At 46.8% G+C, this 23,481-nt stretch overlaps 1 protein-coding gene across 4 annotated transcripts in view; it reads left to right on the forward strand.

Moving 5' to 3' along the window:
• Positions 1-14,032, forward strand: part of cdh15 (cadherin 15, type 1, M-cadherin (myotubule)) — a 309,173-nt gene extending 295,141 nt beyond the window's left edge. Inside the window, exons 14-15 of one of the 4 annotated variants that reach the window (XR_012101955.1) lie at positions 11,864-13,254; positions 13,334-14,031. Coding sequence is in view for 2 of the 4 variants with exons in the window: in XM_073070533.1 (XP_072926634.1) it covers positions 11,864-12,064 (201 nt within the window). In the remaining 2 variants the exon portion in view is untranslated. Of the gene's footprint in view, positions 1-11,863 lie in introns of all 4 variants that reach the window. The other 3 variants (XR_012101956.1, XM_073070533.1, XM_073070534.1) reach the window with 3 other exon arrangements.
• The last annotated feature ends 9,449 nt before the right edge of the window (positions 14,033-23,481 follow it).

Below are 23,481 nucleotides of genomic sequence, written 5' to 3' on the forward strand. Positions count from 1 at the left end.
TATCACATCAGACCCGTGTATCACTCCACCAGTACACTTTTATCACATCAGACCCGGGTATCACTCCACCAGTCCTCGTATCATCACATCAGACCCATGTATCAATGCACCAGTCCACTATTATCACATCAGACCCGTGTATCACTCCACCTGTCCACTATTATCACATCAGACCCGTGTATCACTCCACCAGTACACTGTTATCACATCAGACCCATGTATCACTCCACCAGTCCACTATTATCACATCAGACCCGTGTATCACTCCACCAGTCCACTATTATCACATCAGACCCGTGTATCACTCCACCAGTCCACTATTATCACATCAGACCCATGTATCACTCCACCAGTCCACTATTATCACATCAGACCCGTGTATCACTCCACCAGTCCACGTATCATCACATCAGACCTGTGTATCACTCCACCAGTCCACTATTATCACATCTGACCCGTGTATCACTCCACCAGTCCACGTATCATCTCATCAGACCCATGTATCAATGCACCAGTCCACTATTATCACATCAGACCCGTGTATCAATGCACCAGTCCACTATTATCACATCAGACCCATGTATCACTCCACCAGTCCACGTATCATCACATCACACCCATGTATCACTCCACCAGTCCACGTATCGTCACATCAGACCCGTGTATCACTCCCCCAGTCCACTATTATCACTGCAGACCCGTGTATCACTCCACCAGTCCACGTATCATCACATCAGACCCATGTATCAATGCACCAGTCCACTATTATCACATCAGACCCGTGTATCACTCCACCAGTCCACGTATCATCACATCAGACCCATGTATCGCTCCATTAGTCCACGTAGTATCACATCAGACCCATGTATCTTTCCACCAGTCCACTATTATCACATCAGACCCGTGTATCACTCCACCAGTCCACTATTATCACTGCAGACCCGTGTATCACTCCAGCAGTCCATGTATCATCACATCAGACCCATGTATCAATGCACCTGTCCACTATTATCATATCAGACCCATGTATCACTCCACCAGTCCACGTATCATCACATCAGACACCACCAGTCCATGTATCGTCGCATCGGACCCATGTACTGCTCCACCAGTCCACATATCATCACATCAGACCCATGTATCACTCCACCAGTCCACTATTATCACATCAGACCCGTGTATCACTCCACCAGTCAACTATTATCACTGCAGACCCGTGTATCACTCCACCAGTCCACGTATCATCACATCAGACCCATGTATCACTCCACCAGTCCACTATTATCACATCAGACCCGTGTATCACTCCACCAGTCCACTATTATCACTGCAGACCCATGTATCGCTCCACCAGTCCACGTATCATCACATCAAACCCATGTATCACTCCACCAGTCCACTATTATCACATCAGACCCATGTATCACTCCACCAGTCCATGTATCATCACATCAGACCCGTGTATCATTCCACCAGTCCACTATTATCATATCAGACCTGTGTATCACTCCACCAGTCCACGTATCATCACATCAGACCCGTGTATCACTCCTCCAGTCCACGTATCATCACATCAGACCCATGTATCACTCCACCAGTCCACTATTATCATATCAGACCTGTGTATCATTCCACCAGTCCACGTATCATCACATCAGACCCGTGTATCACTCCTCCAGTCCACGTATCATCACATCAGACCCATGTATCACTCCACCAGTCCACTATTCTCATATCAGACCCGTGCATCATTCCACCAGTCCACGTATCATCACATCAGACCTGTGTATCGCTCCACCAGTCCACGTATCATCACATCAGACCCGTGTATCACTCCTCCAGTCCACGTATCATCACATCAGACCAGTGTATCACTCCACAAGTCCACGTATCATCACATCAGACCCATGTATCACTCCACCAGTCCACTATTATCATATCAGAGCTGTGTATCACTCCACCAGTCCACGTATCATCACATCAGACCCGTGTATCATTCCACCAGTCCACGTATCATGACATCAGACCCATGTATCAATCCACCATTCCATGTATCATCACATCAGACCCATGAATCACTCCACCAGTCCACGTATCATCACATCAGACCCATGTATCAATGCAACAGTCCACTATTATCACATCAGACCCATGTATCACTCCACCAGTCCACTATTATCACATCAGACCCGTGTATCACTCCACCAGTCCACGTATCATCACATCAGACCCATGTGTCAATGCACCAGTCCACTATTATCACATCAGACCCGTGTATCACTCCTCCAGTCCACTATTATCACATCAGACCCGTGTATCACTCCACCAGTACACTTTTATCACATCAGACCCGGGTATCACTCCACCAGTCCTCGTATCATCACATCAGACCCATGTATCACTCCACCAGTCCACTATTATCACATCAGACCCGTGTATCACTCCACCAGTCCACGTATCGTCACATCAGACCCATGTATTAATGCACCAGTCCACTATTATCACATCAGACCCATGTATCACTCCACCAGTCCACTATTATCACATCAGACCCGTGTATCACTCCACCAGTCCACGTATCATCACATCAGACCCATGTATCGCTCCACCAGTCCACGTATCATCACATCAGACCCATGTATCACTCCACCAGTCCACTATTATCACATCAGACCCGTGTATCACTCCACCAGTCCACGTATCATCACATCAGACCCATGTATCAATGCACCAGTCCACTATTATCACATCAGACCCATGTATCACTCCACCAGTCCACGTATCATCACATCACACCCATGTATCACTCCACCAGTCCACGTATCGTCACATCAGACCCGTGTTTCACTCCCCCAGTCCACTATTATCACTGCAGACCCGTGTATCACTCCACCAGTCCACGTATCATCACATCAGACCCATGTATCAATGCACCAGTCCACTATTATCACATCAGACCCGTGTATCACTCCACCAGTCCACGTATCATCACATCAGACCCATGTATCGCTCCATTAGTCCACGTAGCATCACATCAGACCCATGTATCTTTCCACCAGTCCACTATTATCACATCAGACCCGTGTATCACTCCACCAGTCCACTATTATCACTGCAGACCCGTGTATCACTCCACCAGTCCACGTATCATCACATCAGACTCCACCAGTCCATGTATCGTCGCATCGGACCCATGTACTGCTCCACCAGTCCACGTATCATCACATCAGACCCATGTATCATTCCACCAGTCCACTATTATCACATCAGACCCGTGTATCACTCCACCAGTCCACGTATCATCACATCAGACCCATGTATCGCTCCACCAGTCCACGTATCATCACATCAGACCCATGTATCACTCCACCAGTCCACTATTATCACATCAGACCCGTGTATCACTCCACCAGTCCACTATTATCACATCAGTCCCGTGTATCAATGCACCAGTCCACTATTATCACATCAGACCCATGTATCACTCCACCAGTCCACGTATCATCACATCACACCCATGTATCACTCCACCAGTCCACGTATCGTCACATCAGACCCGTGTATCACTCCCCCAGTCCACTATTATCACTGCAGACCCGTGTATCACTCCACCAGTCCACGTATCATCACATCAGACCCATGTATCAATGCACCAGTCCACTATTATCACATCAGACCCGTGTATCACTCCACCAGTCCACGTATCATCACATCAGACCCATGTATCGCTCCATTAGTCCACGTAGCATCACATCACACCCATGTATCTTTCCACCAGTCCACTATTATCACATCAGACCCGTGTATCACTCCACCAGTCCACTATTATCACTGCAGACCCGTGTATCACTCCACCAGTCCATGTATCATCACATCAGACCCATGTATCAATGCACCTGTCCACTATTATCATATCAGACCCATGTATCACTCCACCAGTCCACGTATCATCACATCAGACTCCACCAGTCCATGTATCGTCGCATCGGACCCATGTACTGCTCCACCAGTCCACGTATCATCACATCAGACCCATGTATCACTCCACCAGTCCACTATTATCACATCAGACCCGTGTATCACTCCACCAGTTCACTATTATCACTGCAGACCCGTGTATCACTCCACCAGTCCACTATTATCACATCAGACCCATGTATCACTCCACCAGTCCATGTATCATCACATCAGACCCATGTATTGCTCCACCAGTCCACGTATCATCACATCAGACCCGTGTATCACTCCTCCAGTCCACGTATCATCACATCAGACCCATGTATCACTCCACCAGTCCACTATTCTCATATCAGACCCGTGCATCATTCCACCAGTCCACGTATCATCACATCAGACCTGTGTATCGCTCCACCAGTCCACGTATCATCACATCAGACCCGTGTATCACTCCTCCAGTCCACGTATCATCACATCAGACCAGTGTATCACTCCACAAGTCCACGTATCATCACATCAGACCCATGTATCACTCCACCAGTCCACTATTATCATATCAGAGCTGTGTATCACTCCACCAGTCCACGTATCATCACATCAGACCCGTGTATCATTCCACCAGTCCACGTATCATGACATCAGACCCATGTATCATTCCACCAGTCCACGTATCATCACATCAGACCCATGTATCACACCACCAGTCCACGTATCGTCACATCAGACCCATGTATCAATGCAACAGTCCACTATTATCACATCAGACCCATGTATCACTCCACCAGTCCACTATTATCACATCAGACCCGTGTATCACTCCACCAGTCCACGTATCATCACATCAGACCCATGTGTCAATGCACCAGTCCACTATTATCACATCAGACCCGTGTATCACTCCTCCAGTCCACTATTATCACATCAGACCCGTGTATCACTCCACCAGTACACTTTTATCACATCAGACCCGGGTATCACTCCACCAGTCCTCGTATCATCACATCAGACCCATGTATCACTCCACCAGTCCACTATTATCACATCAGACCCGTGTATCACTCCACCAGTCCACGTATCGTCACATCAGACCCATGTATTAATGCACCAGTCCACTATTATCACATCAGACCCATGTATCACTCCACCAGTCCACTATTATCACATCAGACCCGTGTATCACTCCACCAGTCCACGTATCATCACATCAGACCCATGTATCGCTCCACCAGTCCACGTATCATCACATCAGACCCATGTATCACTCCACCAGTCCACTATTATCACATCAGACCCGTGTATCACTCCACCAGTCCACGTATCATCACATCAGACCCATGTATCAATGCACCAGTCCACTATTATCACATCAGACCCATGTATCACTCCACCAGTCCACGTATCATCACATCACACCCATGTATCACTCCACCAGTCCACGTATCGTCACATCAGACCCGTGTTTCACTCCCCCAGTCCACTATTATCACTGCAGACCCGTGTATCACTCCACCAGTCCACGTATCATCACATCAGACCCATGTATCAATGCACCAGTCCACTATTATCACATCAGACCCGTGTATCACTCCACCAGTCCACGTATCATCACATCAGACCCATGTATCGCTCCATTAGTCCACGTAGCATCACATCAGACCCATGTATCTTTCCACCAGTCCACTATTATCACATCAGACCCGTGTATCACTCCACCAGTCCACTATTATCACTGCAGACCCGTGTATCACTCCACCAGTCCACGTATCATCACATCAGACTCCACCAGTCCATGTATCGTCGCATCGGACCCATGTACTGCTCCACCAGTCCACGTATCATCACATCAGACCCATGTATCATTCCACCAGTCCACTATTATCACATCAGACCCGTGTATCACTCCACCAGTCCACGTATCATCACATCAGACCCATGTATCGCTCCACCAGTCCACGTATCATCACATCAGACCCATGTATCACTCCACCAGTCCACTATTATCACATCAGACCCGTGTATCACTCCACCAGTCCACGTATCATCACATCAGACCCATGTATCAATGCACCAGTCCACTATTATCACATCAGTCCCGTGTATCAATGCACCAGTCCACTATTATCACATCAGACCCATGTATCACTCCACCAGTCCACGTATCATCACATCACACCCATGTATCACTCCACCAGTCCACGTATCGTCACATCAGACCCGTGTATCACTCCCCCAGTCCACTATTATCACTGCAGACCCGTGTATCACTCCACCAGTCCACGTATCATCACATCAGACCCATGTATCAATGCACCAGTCCACTATTATCACATCAGACCCGTGTATCACTCCACCAGTCCACGTATCATCACATCAGACCCATGTATCGCTCCATTAGTCCACGTAGCATCACATCACACCCATGTATCTTTCCACCAGTCCACTATTATCACATCAGACCCGTGTATCACTCCACCAGTCCACTATTATCACTGCAGACCCGTGTATCACTCCACCAGTCCATGTATCATCACATCAGACCCATGTATCAATGCACCTGTCCACTATTATCATATCAGACCCATGTATCACTCCACCAGTCCACGTATCATCACATCAGACTCCACCAGTCCATGTATCGTCGCATCGGACCCATGTACTGCTCCACCAGTCCACGTATCATCACATCAGACCCATGTATCACTCCACCAGTCCACTATTATCACATCAGACCCGTGTATCACTCCACCAGTTCACTATTATCACTGCAGACCCGTGTATCACTCCACCAGTCCACTATTATCACATCAGACCCATGTATCACTCCACCAGTCCATGTATCATCACATCAGACCCATGTATTGCTCCACCAGTCCACGTATCATCACATCAGACCCATGTATCATTCCACCAGTCCACTATTATCATATCAGACCCGTGTATCACTCCACCAGTCCACGTATCATCACATCAGACCCATGTATTGCTCCACCAGTCCACGTATCATCACATCAGACCCATGTATCATTCCACCAGTCCACTATTATCATATCAGACCCATGTATCACTCCACCAGTCCACGTATCGTCGCATCAGACCCATGTATCACTCCACCAGTCCACGTATCATCACATCAGACCCATGTATCACTCCACCAGTCCACTATTATCACATCAGACCCGTGTATCACTCCACCAGTCCACGTATCGTCACAGCAGACCCATGTATCACTCCACCAGTCCACGTATCATCACATCAGACCCGTGTATCACCACCAGTCCACTATTATCATATCAGACCCATGTATCACTCCACCAGTCCACTATTATCACATCAGACCCGTGTATCGCTCTACCAGTCCACGTATCGTCACATCAGACCCATGTATCACTCCACCAGTCCATGTATCATCACATCAGACCCATGAATCGCTCCACCAGTCCACGTATCATCACATCAGACCCATGTATTAATGCACCAGTCCACTATTATCACATCAGACCCATGTATCACTCCACCAGTCCACTATTATCACATCAGACCCGTGTATCACTCCACCAGTCCACGTATCATCACATCAGACCCATGTATCAATGCACCAGTCCACTATTATCACATCAGACCCGTGTATCACTCCACCAGTCCACTATTATCACTGCAGACCCGTGTATCACTCCACCAGTCCACGTATCATCACATCAGACCCGTGTATCACTCCACCAGTCCACGTATCATCACATCAGACCCATGAATCGCTCCACCAGTCCACATATCATCACATCAGAGCCATTTATTACTCCACCAGTCCACTATTATCATATCAGATCCATGTATCATTCCACCAGTCCACGTATCATCACATCAGACCCGTGTATCATTCCACCAGTCCACTATTATCATATCAGACCTGTGTATCTCTCCACCAGTCCAGATATCTTCACATCAGACCCATGTATCACTCCACCAGTCTACGTATCATCACATCACACCCATGTATCACTCCACCAGTCCATGTATCGTCACATCAGACCCGTGTATCACTCCCCCAGTCCACTATTATCACTGCAGACCCATGTATCACTCCACCAGTCCACGTATCATCACATCAGACCCATGTATCAATGCACCAGTCCACTATTATCACATCAGACCCGTGTATCACTCCCCCAGTCCACTATTATCACTGCAGACCCGTGTATCACTCCACCAGTCCACGTATCATCACATCAGACCCATGTATCAATGCACCAGTCCACTATTATCACATCAGATCCGTGTAATACTCCACCAGTCCACGTATTATCACTTCAGACCCATGTATCGCTCCACTAGTCCACGTAGCATCACATCAGACCCATGTATCTTTCCACCAGTCCACTATTATCACATCAGACCCGTGTATCACTCCACCAGTCCACTATTATCACATCAGACCCGTGTATCACTCCACCAGTCCACTATTATCACTGCAGACCCGTGTATCACTCCACCAGTCCATGTATCATCACATCAGACCCATGTATCACTCCACCAGTCCACTATTATCACATCAGACCCATGTATCACTCCACCAGTCCACGTATCATCACATCAGACCCATGTATCACTCCACCAGTCCACTATTATCACATCAGACCCATGTATCACTCCACCAGTCCATGTATGATCACATCAGCCCCGTGTATCACTCCACCAGTCCACGTATCGTCACATCAGACCCATGTATTGCTCCACCAGTCCACGTATCATCACATCAGACCCATGTATCATTCCACCAGTCCACTATTATCATATCAGACCCATGTATCACTCCACCAGTCCACGTATCGTCGCATCGGACCCATGTACTGCTCCACCAGTCCACGTATCATCACATCAGACCCATGTATCACTCCACCTGTCCACTATTATCACATCAGACCCGTGTATCACTCCACCAGTCCACTATTATCACATCAGACCCGTGTATCACTCCACCAGTCCACTATTATCACATCAGACCCGTGTATCACTCCACCAGTCTACGTATCATCACATCAGACCCATGTATCGCTCCACCAGTCCACTATTATCACATCAGACCCGTGTATCACTCCACCCGTCCACGTATCATCACATCAGACCCATGAATCGCTCCACCAGTCCACATATCATCACATCAGACCCATTTATCACTCCACCAGTCCACTATTATCATATCAGACCCATGTATCATTCCACCAGTCCACGTATCATCACATCAGACCCGTGTATCATTCCACCAGTCCACTATTATCATATCAGACCTGTGTATCTCTCCACCATTCCACATATCATCACAGCAGACCCATGTATCACTCCACCAGTCCATGTATTGTCACATCAGACCCGTGTATCACTCCCCCAGTCCACTATTATCACTGCAGACCCGTGTATCACTCCACCAGTCCATGTATGATCACATCAGCCCCGTGTATCACTCCACCTGTCCACTTATCGTCGCATCAGACCCATGTATTGCTCCACCAGTCCACGTATCATCACATCAGACCCATGTATCATTCCACCAGTCCATGTATCATCACATCAGACCTGTGTATTGCTCCACCAGTCCACGTATAGTCACATCAGACCCGTGTATCACTCCACCAGTCCACGTATAGTCACATCAGACCCATGTATCACTCCACCAGTCCACGTATCATCACATCAGTCCCATGTCTCACTCCACCAGTCCATGTATCATCACATCAGACCCATGTATCAATGCACCAGTCCACTATTATCATATCAGACCCATGTATCACTCCAACAGTCCACGTATCATCTCATCAGACCCATGTATTGCTCCACCAGTCCACGTATCATCACATCAGACCCATGTATTGCTCCACCAGTCCACGTATCATCACATCAGACCCGTGTATCACCCCACCAGTTCACTATTATCATATCAGAGCCGTGTATCATTCCACCAGTCCAATATTATCATATCAGACCCGTGTATCACTCCACCAGTCCATGTATGATCACATCAGCCCCGTGTATCACTCCACCTGTCCACTTATCGTCGCATCAGACCCATGTATTGCTCCACCAGTCCACGTATCATCACATCAGACCCATGTATCATTCCACCAGTCCATGTATCATCACATCAGACCTGTGTATTGCTCCACCAGTCCACGTATAGTCACATCAGACCCGTGTATCACTCCACCAGTCCACGTATAGTCACATCAGACCCATGTATCACTCCACCAGTCCACGTATCATCACATCAGTCCCATGTCTCACTCCACCAGTCCACGTATCATCACATCAGACCTGTGTATCACTCCACCAGTCCACGTATCATCTCATCAGACCCATGTATTGCTCCACCAGTCCACGTATCATCTCATCAGACCCATGTATTGCTCCACCAGTCCACGTATCATCACATCAGACCCATGTATTGCTCCACCAGTCCACGTATCATCACATCAGACCCGTGTATCACCCCACCAGTTCACTATTATCATATCAGAGCCGTGTATCATTCCACCAGTCCAATATTATCATGTCAGACCCGTGTATCACTCCACCAGTCCATGTATGATCACATCAGCCCCGTGTATCACTCCACCTGTCCACTTATCGTCGCATCAGACCCATGTATTGCTCCACCAGTCCACGTATCATCACATCAGACCCATGTATCATTCCACCAGTCCATGTATCATCACATCAGACCTGTGTATTGCTCCACCAGTCCACGTATAGTCACATCAGACCCGTGTATCACTCCACCAGTCCACGTATAGTCACATCAGACCCATGTATCACTCCACCAGTCCACGTATCATCACATCAGTCCCATGTCTCACTCCACCAGTCCACGTATCATCACATCAGACCTGTGTATCACTCCACCAGTCCACGTATCATCTCATCAGACCCATGTATTGCTCCACCAGTCCACGTATCATCACATCAGACCCATGTATTGCTCCACCAGTCCACGTATCATCACATCAGACCCGTGTATCACCCCACCAGTTCACTATTATCATATCAGAGCCGTGTATCATTCCACCAGTCCAATATTATCATATCAGACCCGTGTATCACTCCACCAGTCCACGTATCATCACATCAGACCCGTGTATCATTCCACCAGTCCACGTATCATCATATCAGACCCATGTATCACTCCACCAGTCCACGTATCGTCACATCAGACCCGTGTATCACTCCACCAGTCCACATATCATCACATCAGACCTGTGTATCACTCCACCAGTCCACTATTATCACAGCAGATCCGTGTATCACTCCACCAGTCCACGTATAGCCACATCAGACCCATGTATCACTCCACCAGTCCACGTATCATCATATCAGACCCATGTATCACTGCACCAGTCCACGTATCGTCACATCAGACCCGTGTATCACTCCACCAGTCCACATATCATCACATCAGACCTGTGTATCGCTCCACCAGTCCACTATCATCACATCAGACCCGTGTATCGTTCCACCAGTCCATGTATCATCACTTCAGACCCGTGTATCACTCCACCAGTCCTCCATTATCATATCCGACCTGTGTTTCACTCCACCAGTCCACTATTATCATATCAGACCTGTGTATCACTCCACCAGTCCACTATTATCATATCAGACCCATGTGTCACTCCACCAGTCCTGTAGGTCACTCTGCATGGTCTCACATGTCATCCCACCAGTCCCGTGTATCACCAGGTGTTCCTGCACATCACTATATCGCACCCCTGTACCAGTCCTGCATGTCACTCTGTGTATTCTCGCGTATTACTCCGCTAATCCTTCATATAACTCTGCCAGTCCAGTGTGTTACTCCACTGGAGCTGTGTGTTGTTCTGGGCTCTGCTTTTGTGCTCACCATCACCTCTCTTTTGCACAGGGACTGGATGCAGCTGACAACGACCCAAATGCTCCTCCATACGACACGGCACTGATCTATGACTATGAAGGCGAGGGCTCTCTGGCTGAGACATTGAGCTCCATCACATCCCGGGCCTCGGACTCTGACCAGGATTATGACTACCTTAGTGACTGGGGCCCTCGTTTCAAAAAACTGGCAGACATGTATGGTGGTGTTTAGCCCAGAACCTCAGACCCTCTGAGATACACAAAACCACCAAAACGCAAATCTACCAAGAAACACAGACCCACTGAGAATCAGAGACCCAGACCGCACCAAGATACACAGACCCAAAACCACTAGGGAACAGACATAGCCCCAGAGCCACAGGGAAACATGGTCCCCAGACCACATTGCTCCTCAGGGCCTCTAAGTAACACTGTTGTCGGCAGCACAAATCTCATGTCTTTCCAAGTCACTACTTTTCCAATGTTTCCGCTCTGATAACATATGCCTTCCTCCAGCACGAGACCAGGTCGAAAGGGATGTTGGTGAGCAGAACTCTGTGATCACCAAGAGAGTTGAGAAGCGAGGGAGAGGTGAACCGGAGAAATGAGTGAGGGGATAGATGGCAATAAGAGTGAGTGGAACAGCTTAGAGGGAGAGAAAGAGTGAGAGTGAACAGCCTGTGAGAGACGGATTCCAAGCAGAGAGACAGCAAGATCAAAAGCGTTTTAGTAAGTTGCTGAGGCTGGTGGAGCACAATGTCTGAGGAGGTGAATGCAGGTTACAAGGTGTGTAGTTCTCTCCTGCGGTTCAGTGTGAGAGTGAGGGGTTCAGTGTGTGAGTGAGGGGTTCAGTGTGTGAGTGCGGGGTTCAGTGTGTGAGTGAGGGGTTCAGTGTGTGAGTGAGGGTTTCAGTGTGTGAGTGAGGGGTTCACTGTGTGAGTGAGAGGTTCAGTGTGTGAGTGAGGGGTTCAGTGTGTGAATGAGGGATTCAGTGTGTGAGTGAGAGGTTCAGTGTGTGAGTGAGGGGTTCAGTGTGTGAGAATGAGAGGTTCAGTGTGTGTATGTGGGTTCAGTGTGAGAGTGAGGGGTTCAGTGTGTGAGTGAGGGTTTCAGTGTGTGAGTGAGGGGTTCAGTGTGTGTATGTGGGTTCAGTGTGAGAGTGAGAGGTTCAGTGTGTGAGTGAGGGGTTCAGTGTGAGAGTGAGAGGTTCAGTGTGTGTGTGAGGGGTTCAGTGTGTGAGCGAGGGTTCAGTGTGTGAGTGAGGGGTTCAGTGTGTGAGTGAGGGTTTCAGTGTGACAATGAGAGGTTCAGTGTGTGAGTGAGGGGTTCAGTGTGAGAATGAGACTTTCAGTGTGTGAGTGAGGGTTCAGTGTGTGTATGTGGGTTCAGTGTGAGAGTGAGAAGTTCAGTGTGTGAGTGAGAGTTTCAGTGTGTGAGTGAGGGGTTCAGTGTGTGAGTGAGAGGTTCAGTGTGTGAGTGAGGGGTTCAGTGTGTGAGTGAGGGTTCAGTGTGTGAGTGAGGGTTTCAGTGTGTGAGTGAGAGGTTCAGTGTGTGAGTGAGGGTTCAGTGTGTGAGTGAGAGGTTCAGTGTGTGAGTGAGGGTTCAGTTTGTGAGTTTAGGGGTTCAGTGTGTGAGTGAGAGGTTCAGTGTGTGAGTTTAGGGGTTCAGTGTGTGAGTGAGAGGTTCAGTGTGTGAGTGAGGGGTTCAGTGTGTGAGTGAGGGGTTCAGTGTGTGAGTGAGGGTTCAGTGTGTGAGTGAGGGGTTCAGTGTGAGAGTGAGTGGTTCACTGTGTGAGTGAGGGGTTCAGTGTGTGAGTGAGAAGTTCAGTGTGAGTGAGGGTTCAGTGTGTGAGTGAGAGGTTCAGTGTGTGAGTGAGGGGTTCAGTGTGTGAGTGAGAGGTTCAGTGTGTGCGTGAGGGGTTCAGTGTGTGAGTGAGAGGTTCAGTGTGTGAGTGAGGGGTTCAGTGTGTGAGTGAGAGGTTCAGTGTGTGAGTGAGGGGTTCAGTGTGTGAGTGAGAGGTTCAGTGTGAGAGTGAGTGGTTCACTGTGTGAGTGAGGGGTTCAGTGTGTGAGTGAGAAGTTCAGTGTGAGTGAGGGTTCAGTGTGTGAGTGAGAGGTTCAGTGTGTGCGTGAGGGGTTCAGTGTGTGAGTGAGAGGTTCAGTGTGTGAGTGAGGGGTTCAGTGTGTCAGTGAGGGGTTCAGTGTGTGAGTGAGGGTTCAGTGTGAGAGGTTCAGTGTGTGAGTGAGGGTTCAGTGTGTGAGTGAGGGTTCAGTGTGTGAGTGAGAGGTTCAGTGTGTGCGTGAGGGGTTCAGTGTGTGAGTGAGAGGTTCAGTGTGTGAGTGAGGGGTTCAGTGTGTCAGTGAGGGGTTCAGTGTGTGAGTGAGAGGTTCAGTGTGTGAGTGAGGGGTTCAGTGTGTGAGTGAGAGGTTCAGTGTTTGAGTGAGGGGTTCAGTGTGTGAGTGAGGGTTCAGTGTGTGAGTGAGGGGTTCAGTGTGTGAGTGAGGGTTCAGTGTGTGAGTGAGGGTTCAATGTGAGAGTGAGAGGTTCAGTGTGTGAGTGAGGGGTTCAGTGTGTGAGTGAGAGGTTCAGTGTGTGAGTGAGGGGTTCAGTGTGTGAGTGAGAGGTTCAGTGTGTGAGTGAGGGGTTCAGTGTGTGAGTGAGGGGTTCAGTGTGTGAGTGAGGGTTCAGTGTGAGAGGTTCAGTGTGTGAGTGAGGGTTCAGTGTGTGAGTGAGGGTTCAATGTGAGAGTGAGAGGTTCAGTGTGTGAGTGAGGGTTCAGTGTGAGAGGTTCAGTGTGTGAGTGAGGGTTCAGTGTGTGAGTGAGGGTTTCAGTGTGAGAATGAGAGGTTCAGTGTGTGAGTGAGGGGTTCAGTGTGTGAGTGAGAGGTTCAGTGTGTGAGTGAGGGGTTCAGTGTGTGAGTGAGAGGTTCAGTGTGTGAGTGAGGGGTTCAGTGTGTGAGTGAGAGGTTCAGTGTGTGAGTGAGGGGTTCAGTGTGTGAGTGAGGGGTTCAGTGTGTGAGTGAGGGTTCAGTGTGAGAGGTTCAGTGTGTGAGTGAGGGTTTCAGTGTGAGAATGAGAGGTTCAGTGTGTGAGTGAGGGGTTCAGTGTGTGAGTGAGAGGTTCAGTGTGTGAGTGAGGGGTTCAGTGTGTGAGTGAGAAGTTCAGTGTGAGTGAGAGGTTCAGTGTGTGAGTGAGAGGTTCAGTGTGTGAGTGAGGGGTTCAGTGTGTGAGTGAGAGGTTCAGTGTGAGAGTGAGTGGTTCACTGTGTGAGTGAGAGGTTCAGTGTGTGAGTGAGGGGTTCAGTGTGTGAGTGAGAGGTTCAGTGTGAGAGTGAGGGGTTCAGTGTGTGAGTGAGAGGTTCAGTGTGTGAGTGAGGGTTCAATGTGAGAGTGAGGGGTTCAGTGTGAGAATGAGAGGTTCAGTGTGTGAGTGAGGGGTTCAATGTGTGAGTGAGGGTTTCAATGTGTGAGTGAGAGGTTCAGTGTGTGAGTGAGGGTTCAGTGTGTGAGTGAGGGGTTCAGTGTGCGAGTGAGGGTTTCCGTGTGTGAGTAAGGGGTTCAGTGTGTGAGTGAGGGGTTCAGTGTGAGAGTGAGGGTTTCAGTGTGTGAGTGAGAGGTTCAGTGTGTGAGTGAGGGTTCAGTGTGTGAGTGAGGGGTTCAGTGTGAGAGTGAGGGTTTCCGTGTGTGAGTAAGGGGTTCAGTGTGTGAGTGAGGGGTTCAGTGTGAGAGTGAGGGTTCAGTGTGTGAGTGAGGGTTTCAGTGTGAGAGTGAGGGTTCAGTGTGTGAGTGAGGGGTTCAGTGTGAGAGTGAGGCGTTCAGTGTGTGAGTGAGGGTTTCAGTGTGAGAGTGAGAGGTTCAGTGTGTGAGTGAGGGGTTCAGTGTGTGAGTGAGGCGTTCAGTGTGAGAGTGAGAGTATCAGTGTGTGAGTGAGGGGTTCAGTGTGTGAGTGAGGGGTTCAGTGTGAGAGTGAGAGGATCAGTGTGTGAGTATGGGGTTCAGTGTGTGAGTGAGAGGTTCAGTGTGTGAGTGAGGGTTTCAGTGTGTGAGTGAGAGGTACAGTGTGTGAGTGAGGGGTTCAGTGTGTGAGTGAGAGGTTCCGTGTGTGAGTGAGGGGTTCAGTGTGTGAGTGAGAGGTTCAGTGTGTGAGTGAGGGATTCAGTGTGTGAGTGAGGGGTTCAGTGTGTGAGTGAGAGGTTCAGTGTGTGAATGAGGTGTTCAGTGTGTGAGTGAGAGGTTCAGTGTGTGAGTGAGAGGTTCCGTGTGTGAGTGAGAGGTTCAGTGTGTGAGTGAGAGGTTCAGTGTGTGAGTGAGGGATTCAGTGTGTGAGTGAGGGGTTCAGTGTGTGAGTGAGGGTTTCAGTGTGAGAGTGAGAGGTTCAGTGTGTGAGTGAGGGGTTCAGTGTGTGAGTGAGGGGTTCAGTGTGTGAGTGAGAGGTTCAGTGTGTGAGTGAGAGGTTCAGTGTGTGAGTGAGGGATTCAGTGTGTGAGTGAGGGGTTCAGTGTGTGAGTGAGGGTTCAGTGTGTGAAATACGGAGTGCAGGGTGTCAGGACCAGTGTGCAGTAAATGATGTCTTGCCCAGAAAGAGCCTTCACCTCAGACAAAAATTCAACTGTGTGTCCACAGCCTTCAGATTCTGGTTCCCTATCACTGACTGCTCCAAATCATCTCAGGAAACGCTGTGCACTCAGAGGTTCAGCAGAATCTGTGGATGGAGCAGAATCATCATACTGCATCAGTGCAACTGGGATTGAAAGACTAACTCTTCTTCCACCATCTGTCTGTCCTCCTAAAGTCTGCCAGTGCTGGCAACAGCTTCCTTTAGTCAAGGGGAAAGGGTGGTCATGCTGGATCGTTATTCCCCGGAGCACAGGAGAGTGTGGGATGACCTCATAGTTTATAACATCATGAGGGGTTATGATAAGGTGGTTGGTGTTAGTCTTTTCCCCAGGGTTGGAGAGTTCAAACTAGAGGGCATGAATGTACAAGAGGGGAAAGAAAAGAATCCTGAGAGGTAATGTTTTACACAGAGAGTGGTGAGTACCTGGAATGAGCTGACAGAGGAACTGGTTGAGGTTGGTCATATGTAACATTGAAGAGGCATTTGGACAAGTACATCGAGGGGAGAGGCCTGCAGGGTTATTGGCCAAACGCGGGAAATGTCGATTATACGAAGGCTCTGTGGCTGGCCTGAAGCAGCTGGGCTGAACAGCCTATTTTCCCATAACTTGACCCTGAAAGAAGGATTGCAACATTTCTTCCACACTGAAGTTACTCACACCTTCTGATTCAAAGAGAAAACGTTCAAAGTTACACACACAAAATGCTGGAGGAACTCAGCAGGTCAGGCAGCATCTATGGAAATGAATAAGCAATGGACATCTCAGCCCGAGATCCTTTTTCAGGACTGGAAAGGAGGGGTTAAAACATACAAAGCTGTCAGAAAATAGTGAATAATCCTGAGGATTGGGAGCAGTTTGGAATTCAGCAAAAGATTTAGAGAGCAAAGAATAAACATGCAAGGGAAATAAAATAATTGCAAAACCTTCTACAAGTCTGTAAATAGACAAAAAACTAGTGAAGACAAATATAGATCTCCTACAGTCAGGAGCAGGAGATCTGTGATAGGGAATAAAGAAACAGCACAGTTTTGGTTCCAGAAGAGGCACAGAATGTGAAGGAACAACAACTGAAGAAAAGGAAGAATTAAAGGGAAATGGTATTAATAAGTATGTAAACCGAAAGAAATTAATGGCATTGAAAGGTGTTAAATCCCCATTTGCAGCCCAGAACACTGAAAGAGGCAGACACTGATTTTCTATGTTTTCCATTTGACACGTGCCTGCGCCACCTTCGATATGTTCACAGCTGATCTATCTCAACAATGCGTTCATCCCTGAATCCAATACCACCCAATTCTCTTTATGTATTAAGAAGGATATCTTCTGTACTAAATACCACTTGATTCTCTTAATACATAGATAAATATGTTTGGGAGAGTGTGCAAGCCTTTTCACAGATGCCTTTATCAATGAAGGAGATGATGAGACTGGTTACAGAGGGTGTGGCAATGGAAATGAAATAAATATGTAAACTGTTTCTGGAAGGAAATCCCCAGTCCAAAGGCCAAAGCTGCTGCCTCTGGCCACCGTTTTTCACTCAACCCCAGCTGTAGGACACATCAAAGATTTCTAGTACTGTACTATTCACTAAAGCTGCAATGGATGAAGTCAATAATTAGCTTCACTGGTAGATAAGTGACTTGTATCAATTAAAAACTACGTTATAAACCTACATTTGCAAAGGCAGACTTTACCCAGTAACTGTTCATAAGGATTGTCGAAGGAAATGTAATTTTGTTTTTTCTTTGTAATTTATTTTTTATTGAAGTTCATCATCAAACAAACATTTCCATAAGATGTATTTCAGATACTGTCCATATATATCATATATTCATATTTGCCACAAATCTCCACATAATATTTATCTGAGGTATACACTTATAGAAAGGAGAGGAAAGAAAGAACAAGCAAAAGGAAAAAGCAATGTACAAGTAGGGAGTGATTTTTGTTATAAAACATATTCATTGATTTGTGAGAATAAAATCAGGTCTATGAGGTGTTATGTAGTTAAACCATTTTTCCCAGTATGAATCAGAAGGTGGATCTGATGGAGAGGCCACTGAGTTTAGAAAGACCTGTAACAAAGTTAAAGGCTTCAGACCTAATATGGGTGACTGGGATTGGGGGCAGTGGGTAGGTACAATTGACAGTTTTCTCATCTGTTCACACTTACACCCTCTCACACACTCATCCTCTCTGTAAAGCTGTCTGCCAGGGTTGCTAGTGGTACTGGAACCTCACCTACTACCACATCCTGGTTTAACAGAGCAGTTTATTAGGACAAACTGAAACCTCTCAAGTTCTCTGAAACAACACACACAAGATGCTGGTGGAACGCAGCCAGCCAGGCAGCATCTACAGGGAGAAGTACAGTCGACATATCGGGCCGAGACCCTTCGTCAGGACTAACTGAAAGAAAAGATACGTTGATACGTCAACTGTACTTCTTCCTATAGGCTGCCTGGCCTGCTGTGTTCCACCAGCATTTTGTGTGTCTTGCTTGAATTTCCAGCATCTGCAGATTTCCTTGTGTTTGTGTTTTTAAGTTCTCTGAAACCTGTGTCCATTGTGATTCTGGTGCTTCAGGCAAGATGCTGACCAGCTGAGTCAGTGGGAGGGAGCGAACACACAGGGCAGGACGCTATACTCACTGTGCTCAGTGTCACAGTGAGGGATTGAGATATTCCTGTAAATGTCCCAAAATGTGGCAGTGGAATATCATGGTCTGTTTCACCCCACTCTGTTCCATATGATCGGCCCACATTGTCTGTGCCCTCAGGACAGAACAGAGTATTGGTGCTGGAATCTAGACCTTACCATAAGACCACAAGATATAGGAGCAGAATTGGCCCATCATGTTTGTTCTGCCATTTCATCACAGCTGATCTTTTACCCCTCTCAGCCCCAATCTCCTGCCTTCTCCCCATATCCCTTCATGCTCCAACTAATCAAGAATCTATCAACATCTGCCTTAAAAGTACCCAATATCTTGGCCTCCACAGCTACATGTGGCAAAGAATTCCCCAGATTCACCACTCTCTGGCTAAAGAAATTCCTCCTTATCTCTGTTCTAAATGGACATCCCTCTATTCTGAAGCTGTGTCCCCTGGTCTTAGACTCCCCCAGCATAGGAAACATCCTCTCTATATCCACTCTATTGAGGCTTTACAACATTCAATAGGCTTCAATGAGATACCCCCTCATTCTTCTGAATTCCAGTGAGTCAAGGCCCAGAACAATCAAACATTCCTCATATGATAAGTCTTTCAATCCTGGGATCATTTTTGTGAACCTCCCCGAACCCTCTCCAATGTCAGCATGTCCTTTCTAAGATAAGGGGCCCAAAACTGCTCACAATACTTAAAGAGAGGCCTCGCCAGTGTCTTATAAAGCTTAAGCATTACATCCTTGCTTTTATATTCTAATCCTCTCAAGTTGTGGTGGTGGTGGTGGGTGGGGGGGGGTGGTGTTAGTGGGTAGAGATGTTGATCGGCCTTACTGCTTGAGGAAAGTAACTGTTTTTAGTCTGTGGTCCTGGCGTGTATGATTTGTAGCCTCCCCGTTGATGGAAATAGGGCAAGCAGTCCATAGGCAGGGAGTGTGGGATCCTTTATTATGTTAGTGGCCCTTTTCTGGTACCTTCCTGTACATATAACCTTGATAGCAGGAAGGCTGGTGCTGGTGATGCATTGGGCACTTTTGACTAAACATTGCAGAGCCTTCCTGTCTGCCACAGTGCAGTCTCTGTACCAAGCAGTGATGCAGCTTGATACACATCTGTAGAACGAAGTGAGTGTAGATGTAAAATATAAACCCGACATTGCATTTTCCTCAGTCATGGTGTTGTCCAGCACAGAAACAGGCCCTTCAAGCCACTGTGTATCAACCAGCATGTCCAACTACCCTACTTCAAGTTGCCTGCATTCATTCCATCTCCCTCTGTATCATCTGAGTACTGTCCAGATCTCTTGTACTGTTTCTGCCTCTACTATTTCCTCTGGCAGCTCATTCCGGATTCCAACTTCTCTGAGATTTCTGAGCTAGACGCCTATCTCACAAGTGCCATCATTCCATCCTTTATTACTTTGGATGCCAAGAGTACAAATACAGAACTAGGTGGAGGAATGACTGCAGAGAGAATGCACAAGGGTAGGGTTCAAGCTTCTGCGAAGTTGATATGTTTCTCAACCCCATTCTCCTGCCTTCTCCCTGTAAGCTTTACACCCTGACTAATAAAGAACCTCTGTTTTAAATATACTAATGACTTGGCCTCCATAACCATCTTGGGCAATGAATTCTACAGATTCACCACCCTCTGGCTAAAGAACTTGCTACTCATCTAAATGTCTAAGTGGACATTCAGCTATTGTGAGGCTTTGCTGTTTGGTTCTAGACTTTCCACTCCTTTCCATGTCCACTCAATCTAGGCCTTTCGATATTTGATAGACTTCAATGAGATTCCCCCTCATTCTTCTAAATGCCAGCAAGTACAGGCCCAGAGCCATCAAATACTCCTCACATGTTAACCATTTCATTCCTGAGACATTCTCATGAACATCCTCTGGACCCTCTCCATGGAAGCACACATTTTCATAGATAAAGGGCCCAAAACTGCTCACAATACTCCAGACGTGGTGTGACCAATGCCTTATAAAACCTCAGCATTAGAGCCTTGCTCTTATATTCTAGTCCTCTCAAAATGAATGCTAATGTTACATTTGCCTTCCTTTCCACCAAATCAGCCTGCAAGTTAACCTTTAGGGAATCCTGCACAAGGACTCTCAAGTTCCTTTGCACGTCTGATGTTCAAACTTTCTCCCTGTTTAGAAGATGGTCTATGCCTTTATTCCTTCTATTAAAATGCAAGAGCATACACATTCCTACACTATTTTCCTTCTGTCACCTCTTTGCCTATTATCTTAATCTGTCTAAATCCTTCTGCAGAATCTCTGTTTCCTCCACATTACCTGCTCCTCCACCTATCTTTATATTGTCTGCAAACTTGGCCAAAAAGCGATCAATTTAGTCATCCAAATCATTGATATATAACGTAAAAAGAAATAGTCCCAACACTGACCCTTGCAGAACACCACGAGTCACTGGCAGCTAACAAGAATTTATTCTGACTCTTTGCTTGCTGCCATTAGCCAATCTTCCATCTATGCTAGTACCTTTCCTGTAATACCATGGGCTCATATGCAGCACCTTGTTGAAGACCTTCTGAAAATCCAGGTAAACAACATCCACTGATTCTCCTTTGTCTAACTGGCCTGTAACCCTCAACAAAATTCCAACAGATTTGTTAGTTAAGATTTCCCCTAAAGAAAAACATGCCTATTTTATCATGTTCTTCCAAGTCTCCCAAAACCTCATCCTTAATAATGGACTTCATTAGCTTCCCAACCATTGAAGTCAGGCTAACTGTTATATAATTCCTGATGAAGGGTCTCAGCCCAAAACGCCAACTGTTTACTTGTTTCCATTGATGTTGCCTGGCCTGCTGATTTCCTCTAGCATTTTATGTATGGGCTATAATTTCCTTTTCTCTGTCTCTTTCCCTTCTTAAAGAGTGGAGTGACATTTGTAATTCTCCAGTCCTTCAGAACAATTCCAGAATCTAGTGATTCTTGAAAGATTATTACTAATTCCTCCCCAATTTCCTCAGCTGTCTCTTTCAGAATCTTGGAGTGTAGCCCATCAGCTCCACATGACTTAGCTATCTTCAGGCCTTTCAGCCCCGATGCACTTTTACTAATTCTTCAAAGAGCTCTAGTAAGTTGGTCCACCATGACTTCCCTTTCACAAATATAAACTGACTTTTTCTGATTATATTGATTTTTCCTATACTGTCAGATCAATTGCAAGAACGTGGTGATTGAGCAATGAATCTGTTGAGCCTCCTACATGCAGATGGCTCTCTCACTTTTTACATGGCTTTCACAGCGGGTGCGTTTGCCTTGGTGGACGTGGTTTGCCACTGCTGCATTGTGTACCATTATTAACATAACTCAGTAAAAAAGTTTAATCAAATACTCCATTGACGTTCTTGCTCCACACATATGTCCTGCTGTAATAACTTCAATAATACCTTCTGTTTCCCTCTGACATAGGATAAGCCAGCAGTTTACTCTTTCATCCCCTACTCACCTTTTTAAATAACATTGGAAACTTCCTCAAATCTAAGGAGTTCTATTCAATTAAATCAAAGCAACAAAGATTTCATGAGCTGCTCCTTTGAATATCGAAGGATGAAGTGCAAGGTGGTGTTGGTGAACATGTCAACATTCTGCAGGCTACCTGCAATTCCTCTAAGCATACTGTAACTCCTTTGAATTGCTCTCACTGCAATTTGCAGCATGTAATGCAGCATGTCATACCACCAACAAGCACTCGCAAAACTGCACAATGTTGTCTGTAACAAAAAACAGCTCATCCCGATGCATTTCAAACTATAGGTATGAGTGAGGAGTTGGCCAGAGGAAATTGGAAGGAGATGCTGGCAGGGATGACAGAAGAGCAGCAATGTCATGAGTTACTGGAGAAATTCCATGCAGGATTGACGTATTCCAAATACAAAGAAATACTCAAATGGCAAAATAAGGGAAGTCAAAGCTAAGGAGAGGACATACAACTAAGCACAAATTAGTGGGAAGACAGAAGAGTGGGAAGCTTTTAAAAACCTACAGAGAACAACTATAAGAGTCATTAGGAGGCAAACGATGCAATATGAAAGCAAGCTAGCAAGCAATATCAAAGTGGATAGTAAAAACTTTTTCAAGTATGTAAAAAATAAAAGAAATGAGAGTGGATATAGGACTGCTAGAAAATGAGACCTGAGAAATGATAACAAGGAACAAGGAGAGGGCAGATGACTATTTTGAATCAGTCTTTACTATGGAAGACACTAGCTTTGTGCCAGATGTTGAAGGGTGTGAGGGAAGAGAAATGAGTGCAGTTACTATTACAAAGGAGGAGGTTCAAAGGTGTCAGAGAAATGTATACAATATACATCCTGAAATGCTTTTTCTTCA

This window comes from Hemitrygon akajei, chromosome 17, assembly GCF_048418815.1.
Source record: "Hemitrygon akajei chromosome 17, sHemAka1.3, whole genome shotgun sequence".
NCBI lineage: Eukaryota > Metazoa > Chordata > Chondrichthyes > Myliobatiformes > Dasyatidae > Hemitrygon > Hemitrygon akajei.